Raw genomic sequence first — 11,668 nt, 5'->3', positions numbered from 1 at the left:
GGGAGGCAGGGTGCCCACACCACAGAGCCATGCAGATACCTTGTCCTCCCTAGGACCAGGGAATGCCAAGAGGGTCAGAGGGTCCCCCAGCGCCCCCAACAGAGTTCTGTCTCTGGAAGCCTAGAGAGTACATGCTTGGACCACTTCACTGAGAACCCTGCTTCTGAGTAGGCGCTCACACCGGAAACGCTGCGCCGGCCCGCCCGCAGCCTCCGGCCAAGGCCACATCCGCAGGCCACTGTTCCAGGCCTCAGAACAAGCCAGCTCTTGCCAGCCACATCTTGGCCACAAGGCCAGCCAGCAAGCTACAGCCTCAGGGGTCCCCTAGGCAGTGTGACCTGGCTCCAAAAGCCAGGCTTGGGCTCCCCGGCTCCCCCCCTGCCCCCCAGCCCTCAGTCTGCCAGGTGTCTCACCAGCCCCCACTCCGCCCCCAGGTCCTACGGAGCTCGGCCTCTCGGAGCACAAATCACGCCGACACAGGAATAGGCCCAACAACTGTATTTTCATGTCAACTGTGGCTCTCGGCTGACCAGGAGAAGGGCAGCAAAGGTCACCAAAGGAAGGCCAGCATGGCCCCAGACACCCTGGCCCTTGCCCCAGGTGGTGACAGAGCCCAGGGTGCCCCACAGGCCCCCAAGGATGGCTTTGGTCTTCCGGTTCCTCCTCTTGTCTTCAGGCCTCTGCAGCCAGGACACTCAGGGGCAAGGGGCAGCAGAGCTGGCGTGACCCCAGGCAGAGGGGCCTCCTGGGGGCAGCTTTCTGGAGGAGGACCCTTGAGGACAGCCTGCCTCAGGGAGGGGACTCAGACTTGCAGGTGCTGCCAGGGCGGCCACGGGTGCCAGAGCTGGGCGAGGGGCTCCTAGGACACACACACCTGGCAGCCACCAAGCCCAGGTTGGATGCTCCAAGTGAGCGAGACGGATCCATGGCCAGGCCTGGCATGCGCCCCCCACGGAGAGAGGCAGTGTTTCTGAACCCAGGAGGGAACCACAGGGCAAGAGTGAGATGGCGCAGGCGGGCCATGGTGCTGAGTGTGCGTGTGTGAGTGGGGAGGGGCCAGGGTGCTGGGGACTGGCCGGCCTCCTCCTACTGGACTCTGGTCCATCGCTCTGCTGGCGCACAGGGGCTGAGCTAGAGCGTGGTGGCTTCGGCAAAGCCCACCCTGTTGTTGTCCCGGTCGAAGACAGTGTAGTAGGAGCCGATGAAGACGTCACCCAGGATCCAGAGTGGCCCGCTGGGTGGGGGGATATCCATGCCCATGAAGCCGCTCAGGCAGATTGTCTTCCCACCCTGTGACACCTGCAAGGCCACAGGGTCAGCATGGTGGTCACTGGGCCCCTCCCGGTGCCAGGCCATGGCCCTGGGCCACCCGCTCACCTTGAGTGTGTAGCTCTCCGGGGACAGAGTGTAGTCTTTGCCTCCCAGTCGCAGCGAGACCTTCGGCAGACTGGCCACCTTCTCACAGGGGATGATATACTGGGGGTGGGGGGAGGTGTCAGGCGCAGGCCCAGGCACAGCCCCCCGCCTGCCTATGGGCCGTCCACCCCGCAGCTCACCTCGCCCTGGATCAGCGGCACAGCCCCAATGGCCTTCTGCAGCTCCTTCACCTCATCCACAGGGCCCACCAGGAGGGAGGTGCCCGTGTCCACAATGGCCTCACAGCCCTTTTTGCACAAGGTCAGCCCATTGGCCACCTCTATCCTGTGGGGTAGGAAGGCGTGAGTCCCCTACCTGGGCCAGTCCACTGGGGCCCCCGCCCTGACTCCATCTTGCAGGACAGGCCTGTTCTTCTTTCTCAGGGTGACCTGACTCACAAGTGGCCATGAGTGGTTGGGAGTGATGGGGGAAAAGGAGATGGAGAGGGCAAGAGTGGGCATGGAGGGCCAGTTCCCAGCTGAACTCCCCAGGCCTGAGCCAGCAGGGGCTGCAAGCTGGGCAGTCCAAGGGAGGGGCTAGGCCATGCGTCCCAGGGGCCTGTGTGCCCCACCCGCCACAGTGCCCACAGCAATGCCATGCACTCACTGTCCATGTGCCCCACCCACCACAGTGCCCACAGCAATGCCATGCACTCACTGTCCATGAACCCCTGGGGCCTGTGTGCCCCACCTGCCGCAGTGCCCACAGCAATGCCATGCACTGTCCGTGTGCCCCACCCACCACAGTGCCCACAGCAATGCCATGCACTGTCCGTGTGCCCCTGTGGCCCGTGTGCCCCACCCGCCACAGTGCCCACAGCAATGCCATGCACTCACTGTCCATGTGCCCCACCCGCCACAGTGCCCACAGCAATGCCATGCACTGTCCGTGTGCCCCTGGGGCCCGTGTGCCCCACCCGCCGCAGTGCCCACAGCAATGCCATGCACTGTCCGTGTGCCCCACCACCACAGTGCCCACAGCAATGCCATGTACTCACTGATCCATGTGCACCTGCCAGTAGGCCTTCCGGGTGACGTTGAGGTAGGACAGGGACCCCTTGTAGTACTTGGAGTCAATGCCTCCCAACATGAGCTCCCCTCCAGGCTGCCCACTGGGGTCTCTGGGAGGAAAGGAAAGGAGGCAGTCAGTGCCCCCAGCCCAGGCACTGGAAGGCCCTGTGTCATTCACCAGAGGACCAGGAGGACGGAGGGACGGGGACGGGGAGGGTGGGCAGCCTTGCGGGGCTTCTTGGCCCCCAGGGACGGAAAGGCCTGGGGGAGAGGGGCAGTGAGCTCCCTCCCTCCTGCCCTAAGAGCTTGCTGGGGTCCAAGGCTCAGCCACGGGTGACCAGGATCAAAGCCGCAGGGCAAACGGGGAGCCCAAGAAGGAAGGACTCAGGTGGGCTTCCAAGGAGGCCAGGGCACAACCCCAAGGCTGAGTGGCTCCTTCCTGCCTGGGGCCTCTGGGACAGCCTCTGCAGGCTGTCCGTGTCCTCGGGAACAGGCCTCCAAAAACCTGGCTCCTCTAGCCTTTGTCCCCTACCCCTAGCCTGTCATGGGGAGACCCACCCACAGCCAGCCAGGGCGAACTCAGGCAGGACACAGACACCGCACTCTGCGGTCACCATCCTGGAGACACTTTCCTGAAACACGCCAACCTGCGTTCCAATGTCTACCAAACCCCTTTAACAGCACACGTCCTGAGACAAGCTGGCCTTGGGGGGTCCTGCTGGCCTGCCAGGGTGTCCCCACACTCAGAAGCCCTGACTTCACCCTGCCCTCCCACCTGGGCTCTACCTGCTCCAGCCTGGTCTCCTGTCATCGCCTCTGAAATCCTGGCTGTCCACGCCTGTCCACTGCCTCATCCTCCCGAAGCACTCTCTGCCCACCAGCCTGCTTTTCTGAGCCCGGGTCCCATGTCCCCCACCCCTTCCCTATCCCAGCCCACCAGCCCTGAGACCCTGCCTGGGCACTCACACCTGTGGGTCGGGGGTGCCCCTCCTACCTGAGGAGACCCTCCTCACCTCGCCCAATCCCCTGCACCCAGGGGTGCTGGGGCAATGATCCTAGCTGATGGTCTGCATTCCGGTCTCTGGCTAGCACCTGTGCCCAGAGCCCAGAGCAAGTGGCACAGAAGAGGGCCCATGCTAAGCTGAGGGAGAGGGAGCAGGACTGAGTCACAGGGGTTGGCTCTGGGCTGGAAGTCTGCCGAACATGCCCAGGAGGGGTCAGGAGTTAGGCTCCGAGACGCCCTGGCCAAGCAGCCTGGGGCGGGGAGGGACACTGCCACTGACACCCGCCTGCCACAGACCCTGAGGCCCGGCAGGTCGTGCCAGCCACTGCCCAGAACTTGGGCAGCAGCCTCAGGAGAGGACTAGGCCCAAGGCTCCCCACAGGTCCCCTGGGGGAAGGACCTGTGCTGGTGCCGCAGCTTCACAGAGGACCCTCTCCCTGGCGGCCAGGTCCCGGGGTTCCTTCTAGACAGAGGTCCCCAAAGCTGCACTCCACATGGAGCCCGGGACTCTGGGCCTCCCCGGTGGCCGGTCAAGATCATCTAAGGTCACAGTCCTGAGGAGGCCCCAGCCTGGCCTGCCCCTCCCCCAGAGCTCCTGTTACAGAGCAGGGCTCACACCATGTCCCTTAGGGCCATCCACAGCCCAGACTGGACCCCACTGCCCTTCACTGGAGCCAAGGAGTGTCAGGCAACTGAACCAGGGACGGCCACAACCCTGTGTGGTCCCTGTCCCCACCAGGCCAGATCCTAGGACCTGCACGCCTGAGGAGGCGGCCAGATGCTGGTCTGTGGGAGAGAGGTCCATTCCTGCCTGCTGGGAAGCTGAGGTCAGAGGTCAGGGCCGTGGGCACAGCCTGGGGTGCAGCCTGGGCTCCGAGGCTAGCTGCGCCTGTACCCCATCAAAGCACAGCCAAGAGAGGTCGGGGGGGGGGGGGGAGCTGGGACCTGTTCAGGTAGAAGGAGAAGACGTTCTTGTCCACCAGCTTCTGCTCCATGAGGTTGTCGAAGACGGGCAGCACGTTGTTGACGGAGATGCGGGGGTAGGCCATGCCCAGGATGCCATCGAACTTGGCTGCGATGAAGGTGATGCCAGGCTGCTTGGTGGCCTCCCCAAAGATCTGCCTCTCAATCTTGAGGCCTCCTGGAGCTGAAGGACCTGAACTGCAGGGCACCTGTGGGCCAGGGCAGGGGTCAGCAGGCTATAGTACACTGGCTGCAGCCTGGCATCGTCCCTGGGCCTGGGAAGCTCGAGACAGCACCTCATCACAACCACCAGACAAGCAGGAACAGGGCAGGCGGAAGGGCTGGGGACACCAAGGATGTGGTGTGGGGTGGGGTCAGACCCTCTCGGGGAGCTGCCAGGGCCCTGTTTTCACAGGAGCTGGGAGGCAGGAGGGAGCATGTGGGCAGGCCCTGGCTCAGCTCCAACCTCTGCCCTCACCGCTCCGTGCCAGGGCTCTGGGTCAGGCTTGGAGACAAGACGTTAGGCCCAGGCGTGAAGCTGAGAGGCTGGATGCCCACAACGCCACCCCAGGCCACACCCCCTCCTGGTCTGCGGAGATAGAGGCCCTGCAGGATGTGGGAGGCAGCTGCTCGGCGGGAGGCTGCGTGGGCAGCAAGTTGGGCAACGTCCTGTTCAGCTGAGGGGCCCAGAGCCCTGTTGGCCCCCACCTCGGCAGCACCGTCTCTGGCTGCCTGGCCTCTCCCATGGGCAGGGGCCAGCCTGCATGACCCTCACCTGCAGGTGGGCATGGGGCCTAGCCCTGGTCTCCCTGATCCCTGTTCCACAGAGACCTCTCCCCCACATGCTCTGCACAGGGGCTTCTGCCACACCTCACCCTCGGCACCCCCAACCAACCCCTCAGCCAGCTGCAGGGGAGAGACCCCCTCAATCCCCAGGGATGTCCCTGGACACCCTTTTGACACTTCAAACCCAATACATCCAAAACAGACCCCATCCTCCACAGCCACCTGCACCCTGCACCACCAGCCCAGCAGGCTGGAGCCTGCCTGCCACCCGCTCTTCAGGGACAGCCCTCCTGCACCGGAGCCACCGTGACTGCTCGGGAATGTGTGGCAATCCGCGCCAGCCCTGCTCCTGCCCCATCTTCCTCCTCCTGCTCCCTGTCCCCACTTCCAGGGAACACAGGTCCCTGCAACCCCGGGGTCCCCCGCTGCCCATCCGGTCTGCACACAGCCAGTCCCGCCCACAGCTTCCCTTGCTCTGCAACCTTCCAAGAGGGCCGCGTGGGCCGGGTACCACGCCCTCTCCCTCAGCTGCAGGTGCCCCAAGAGTGACTCTGTCACCAAGGTGAGTGCCCCAGTCCTAAGAGAAGACCCAGGGACTCACCGACACAGTATCCTGGCTCAGGTACCCAGAGAGGCTGCCAGAGCCATAGTGGATGTCAAAGGACGTGCCGTTCTTCACGTAGGTGCTGGACTTGCCGCTGTTGTACTTGTGGTGGACCCCTGCTCAGGGGCAGGGAACAGGGAGGAGGCCATCAGCCTACTGCCCACTGCTGCAGCCTCAGACTCCCAATCTGTTGGGAGGACCACTGCCCAGGGTTAGACTGGGCTGTGACCTGTGGCCCACCGTGTCAGGGACCCCTGGATGGGGGACTGTGACACCCCAAGCCCACACTTTCTCCATCCTTGGCCAGTACAGCCCCCAGCCAGAGGAGAAGCAAGGCCGTGGCCAGCTGGGCCAGCTTGAACAGGTTCACCTGGAAAGCGGTCACCTTGGGGCAGGGTGGAGGAGCCGGCCTGTCTGATGTGGCTAAGAGGAGGAGTTGTGCATTGCCCAAGAGGTTTTGTGAGGGCCACCTGCAGGTCCCAGGCCTGCTCCTCCTCCCAGCCGTAGCCCAGAGAGGTCCGATGGGAAAGGCAGGGCTGGGTACCAACCCCAGCTCCCCCGAGAAGAGGGGAGTTCCCGAGAGTGGGAAGACCCTGGCTGCCTGGAGGGTCCGTGCCATGGCCTCTGCCTCCCTGGCACTCTGCGACCAGCAGCCGCGTGTGGCCGAGCGCCCGGCACAGGCCAGGGTCAGGGCAGCGCAGAGCCAGGCATGGCAAGGGGTGCGGGCACTCACAGCAGGCTATATCCAGCAGCTTGCAGTGGATGGAGGGGACCCACAGGTTGGAGGAGCCGGTGTCAAAGACGACTGTGAAGCACTGTGGGGGGGTCCCGATGCCAATCTCCCCGTAGTACTGGGCCTGATGGGGTAGCAGTGTCCGTCAGGGCAAGGGGAGGTACCCCACGTCCCCACTGAACCTGAGAGTCCCCTGGTTGTCCTGAGAGCCAGGCCCTGAAGGCCCAGGCCAGAGGAAAGAGCGCCCTGGAGTCCAGACCCCAGCTCCAGCATCCACCGCCACCTGAGGAGCCTTGATGAGTCCCCAGCTCAGGCACGGGCATTTCCAGACCCCTCCCTGGCACAGCACCCCCAACCCCATACACGGAGGCCAGGGTCGGGTCAGAGCATTTGAAGATGAGGCCAGCAGTCGGGCTGGTCTGGGGCAGGCTTGGCCTGGACAGAAGCCCAGCCCGGGGAAGGCCATCTGGGTAGACTCCTCTGCCATTCAGGGTCTAGGGCCTGAGAAGGGAGGAGAGCTCCTCCCCGGGTTTAGGCCCTGACTCTGGGCTCTGACTCACTGCCGACCGACTCTCCAACTCTTCCCTAAGTGCCCTAGGCTGCTTCCCCATCTGTTCACAGGGACGGCAGGGCCACTGCAATACCAACTCTGGGACCAGGAAGGCACAAAGGGTCATGTGCCTCTGAGAGAAAGCCTTGGCCCGCTCAGATCTGGTAGGCGGTGAGGGTCTTGAAGCTTGGCGTGATCTGCCCCACCTGCCAGGCACCCTCTTCCTGGGGAGGGAGCCTGGTTCCAATCTCACCCCTTTCTTTCCAGCCACATGGCTCCAGGGAGCAGCAGTGACCACTGACTGCCCCAAGAGAAGTGGCCAATGGGGGGGGGGGTGGAGTGACTCAGCAAATCTTCCTGTGTGTGCCTGCCCTGGGGGATCAGGAACTGGCCAGCAAGGCCCAGAAAGGCAGCCCCCACCTCTCGGAGCCAGTCACATGCCTATGTTCTGAGCTTCCTGTCATAGCCTAGGCTCTGGCCAGACAGGACAGAGGGCACGGCTACCCGCTGTGCAGGGGGCCTCAGAGCCCAGGTTTGAACTGCAGCGAGGGGCTTCCTGGGACTCAGAATGGTCCTGGCAGCCCCAGAACCACCAGGGTCTGGCCCAGAACCTGTTGCAGAGAGGAAACCAAGAGCGCCAGGCCAAGCTTGCCCGGGGCCCAGAGCCTAGCTCTCCCTCAAAAACAGAGGCATGAGAGGGGCTGCTGACCCTGGAGAAGACGGTGAGGTGATGGCACTGTGCCATGGGGTCACCCCAGGCCTCCCAGCAGGACTGACAGGCCACAGAGATTCTAGCGAGTTACACCCAGGCAGGTGTGTGGGTCTAATGACGGGGGCTCAGGGCCTTGGACTTGATCAGGTTCATCTGTGCCCCTGGACAGTGGTAAGGCTGAGACCACAGTACAACTCTGAGCTGGCAGCCAGTGCTTGGGACGGGGCAATGGGACACATCCCCAAGGTGCAGCGCCAGCAGCAGCAGGGACCCAGAAGGCTGGCAGCAGGGACAACTGAGCAGGAAAGGGTGTGCTGAGCCCAGGAGCACCACCCCCCGAAACAGGTGCAGACTCAGCCCCTGCTGCAGAGCCAGAGGGGCCCTGTTCCCAGTGAGCACAGCCCGCCACACTCACATCCATGTAGTTCTTGAGGATCTCGGGAACCGGCCCCTTGGTCCCATCTGACGCCGGCAGGGAGTACTTGGTGATGGGGCCCTGAGCGACCAGGCCTTCCACGGGGCCCCCCGCCTCCGTCATGGTCCGGCGGATGGACGTGAACTTGTACAGGGGAATTCTGTCAGGATGGAGTGGAGCACGTCAGGGTGGGACTCAGGCTGCAGCTCTCAGGCAGCCCCCTCCAGAGACCACCTTCTGGCCACTAGGTACCCTATAGTGATGGCCCTCGATGCCCCCAGATGTCTCGAACTCAGCATGGCCTAAACCAAACTCCTGCTGGACACCCACAGGCGCAGCTGCTCTCACACGAGTGAATGGTGACCCATCAGCACCCCAGGGCCAGGCGAAAGTCCTGGGAGGCCCAATCCCCTCTGTATCCCCCCTCCAAGCCACATGCCTGCCCAGCAGCCCTCAGTCACTCCAAAGGACTTGGGAGGCCATGTCTCCAGTCCTCCCTGCACACCTGCTCTGGTCTCTTCTAGGATGGCACCTGTCACCCTGCCTGAAGCCCTCCAGGCATCCCACTATTCCCCTTGGCCACAGCTGCTCCCTGCCAGGACCCCACACCAACATGGTTCCCCTCCAGTTGGACTGTCTGTCTGATATCCCTGGGTGGCTCCTCCTGACATCCGAGAGCCTCATCACCAATCCCCAAGGCCTCCCTGACTACCCCTGTTCCCCTGCCCACATGCACGGCCACCCCAGGGGCTTGAGGACTGCCCCTGGGCACCAGAGGCTTTCCTGTGTCCTCCACAAGAGCCCCACCTGAAGCCCCTCTCCAGGAGTCTGCCAGGATGGCCTTGGGGATCTGGCCTGTCTGGGAGGTGCTGCAGACCAAGGTCAGGTGTTCTGGGGTTCTGTTATATGTGGGGCTTTGCCATCAAAAGGCAGAGGTGAGGGGTCCCTGCTGGTCTCCTGGGGATGCTGGCCTCCCTGCTCCTAGGAGACCTAGCCTAAGCTTTTAATTGCTTTGATGAAACTCTTCCCTGCCCCAGGTATTTGAGGACAAGGTCACAGCTGACTTCCTGGCATGGCCAGGGAGTGCTCTAGGAACACAGGGCTCTTATCCATGAGGGGTGGGCTGGAAATCCTCAGATTCTGGCCTAGGAGGATGGACACGCCCTCCAGGGGCCTGTGGGTCCTGGGCTCAGGTGTGAGGGGCTTTGGCTCAGCTGCCCTGCCCCCCAGAAAGCCTGGGCTCCCATCCCCATTGCTATCTTGGCCCTCTCCAGGGAGGGGAGGCCTGAGGGTGTGGTACCAAGGCCAACACAGGCTCAGGCCTGTGGCTGTTTCCCATAAAGGCACCCATTGAGGCTGCCCGCCCCCAGGCTGCAGGCCACTGCCTGTCATGGGTCCCAGGCAGCCCTGTCCCCAGCCAGCTCCCAGGCACCAGAGACCTATGACCTCATCCACCTGCCCACAGGGCGCAGACCCACAGCAGTGAGGCTCTGCATGAAGGCCCTGTAGCCCAGGGGGCCAGGTGTGCCCACAGGAGCACAGCCCCCAGCCTCAGGATGGGTAAGCTGGACCACTCCCCCAAACCTCCTCCTGTCTCTGGGACTCATGGGTCTCCTAGCGCCTCTTGGGGTCTCTCCACCCAGAGCCTGTGGGAGCACCCCCTGAGTAAAGGCAAGGCCTCACTCCAGTTCACAGCTGGCAAAGGGGGTCCCCAGAGGCCGAGTGCCTTGCCCGGGTGCAAGTCCTACAGGGCCTAGCCCTCGGCCTCCCGCCTCCCACAGCCCGCCCCAGAACAGACCCCCCAACCAGGTCTGTCCAGAACCAGCACTGCTCCTCCACAGCCCCAGACCCTCGGTGGGCCAGAGTCACGCAAGCCTCCTGTCCCCTCAAGGCCGACCCCAGGGCGGTGCGGGCCAAGGGGCCCTGGAGAACCCTGCGCCCCAGAGCTCCACCGTCCCTAGGGGCCGGGCCCTGCAGGTGGCTGTGGAGATGGCACAGGTGCACTCCAGCCGCCGCGCGCGGGGCCGCCAGGGCGCAGGACCTCGGCACCGGCGGAAGCTCACCTGATGAGGGCCGAGGCGGACGCGGCCAGTAGGCCGAGCGCGAGCAGCAAGAGGCTGGGGGGCTGCATGGCGACAGGGGCCGGGTCGGAGCCGAGCAGAGTCCCAAAGGTCGCGCGCTTATAGCCGGGATGACGGCGCAGTCGGGGGAGTCAGCTGACCGGCTTGTTTGCCCGGGCCGGTCACGTGGGGCGCGGCCGCCGGGCGCGGGGGCGGGGCCTGGGCGGGGCCTGGGCGGGACGACCGACCCACGCACGCTCTCGGGAGCGCGCCCGCCCGGGGCCGGTCCCGCCCCCTCCCGAGGATCCCAGGCTGCTGAGCGGGTTGCGCAGCCTCTGGCCTTAGGGCGGGGGGGGGGCGGGGGGGGGTCCAGGCTGTCCACCTGCCCCAGCGGAGCCGGTCCCCAGTCGTGCGGCTTGCAGCGTGGGCCCTGACCCCCGGGCAGACCGCACCCAGGGCTCCCAGGGCAGTCGCACCTGGGTGTCTCCTCCAGGGCGCCCACCTGCCCCAGGCCTCTTCCCCTCACAGCTCTCTCCATCCTTGGGGCTCTCCCAGAGCCTCTTTGGAAGTCCCTCCCCCATGTTTTGGCCACCCAGAGGGACCTCGTTCTCCCTCTCCAAGTGTAAGTGGTCCACTTTGGGCTCTGAATACAGCCCTTGCTGCTCTGCCACTGTGACTTATTCTTAAAGGACTTGTTTCCCTCTTCCTCTCCCTGCTCCTCCCCAGTCTCAGGGGAAACAGCATCACCTTCCTTCCCATCCCGGGCAGTTATCTGTCCCTGGGCACACACCCACCATGGGAAAGAAGTCATCCAGACTTTGGGGTGGCACCAAAGATCTCAGAAACGACTGTCTCCCAGATTGACAAGTGAGTTACGACCTCAACAGGGAACACGTGGAATGCAGCCCTTGAGTCGCCTCTTAAAAGCCCCCCCCTTCCCCTGATGGGCAGAATCACAGCCTCTGGGAAGGAGTCCCCTGTGTCTCTCCTTTGCTAGCACGGCAATAAACCTTTTTCCTTTTTCTCAAAACCGCGTCCTTGTTATTGGATCAGCGTTGGGGACAAGGACGGAGCTTTCAGTAACACAAGTCCTGCAGCCCACGCTCACCTTCCCAGAGCATCATCCTCTCAGCCCAGCCGGGGGCCCTGAGGAGGCTCCCTGGTGGCTGGGACCTGTCTGTCTGTGATATGGCACCTCTGGAGGCCAGGCTCTGAAAGGGTGCTGTGCATCCCATCCGTGACAGGGACCAGATGTCCCGGTGATTCTTGGGCATGACCCTCTCCTGGCCAGGCCTTGGGAGGGCTGCCCTCCAGGAGCCAAGGCACACGGCAGGTCACTGCGGGAAGGGGTCTGCAGGAAGGAAGCGTCATGAGGACGTGCTGGGACGCGAGGTTCACGGGGGGAGGTCCTCTGGA

The 11,668-nt window shown here is 64.1% G+C and overlaps 1 protein-coding gene across 1 annotated transcript; it reads right to left on the bottom strand.

Moving 5' to 3' along the window:
- Window positions 1-483: 483 nt before the first annotated feature.
- Window positions 484-10,421, bottom strand: Ctsd (cathepsin D). The gene is made up of 9 exons (XM_076847789.2): window positions 10,256-10,421; window positions 8,193-8,352; window positions 6,516-6,639; window positions 5,780-5,898; window positions 4,375-4,601; window positions 2,414-2,536; window positions 1,557-1,701; window positions 1,378-1,476; window positions 484-1,299 (listed from the first exon to the last, which is right to left on the bottom strand). Exons 1-9 carry the CDS (start codon window positions 10,321-10,323, stop codon window positions 1,132-1,134), a joined length of 1,233 nt encoding a protein of 410 aa, XP_076703904.2. The 5' UTR covers window positions 10,324-10,421; the 3' UTR covers window positions 484-1,131.
- Between the last annotated feature and the right edge of the window lie 1,247 nt (window positions 10,422-11,668).

Source organism: Callospermophilus lateralis, chromosome 2, assembly GCF_048772815.1.
Source record: "Callospermophilus lateralis isolate mCalLat2 chromosome 2, mCalLat2.hap1, whole genome shotgun sequence".
In the NCBI taxonomy this organism is placed as follows: domain Eukaryota; kingdom Metazoa; phylum Chordata; class Mammalia; order Rodentia; family Sciuridae; genus Callospermophilus; species Callospermophilus lateralis.
This window is presented reverse-complemented; position numbering and strand designations above follow the sequence as displayed.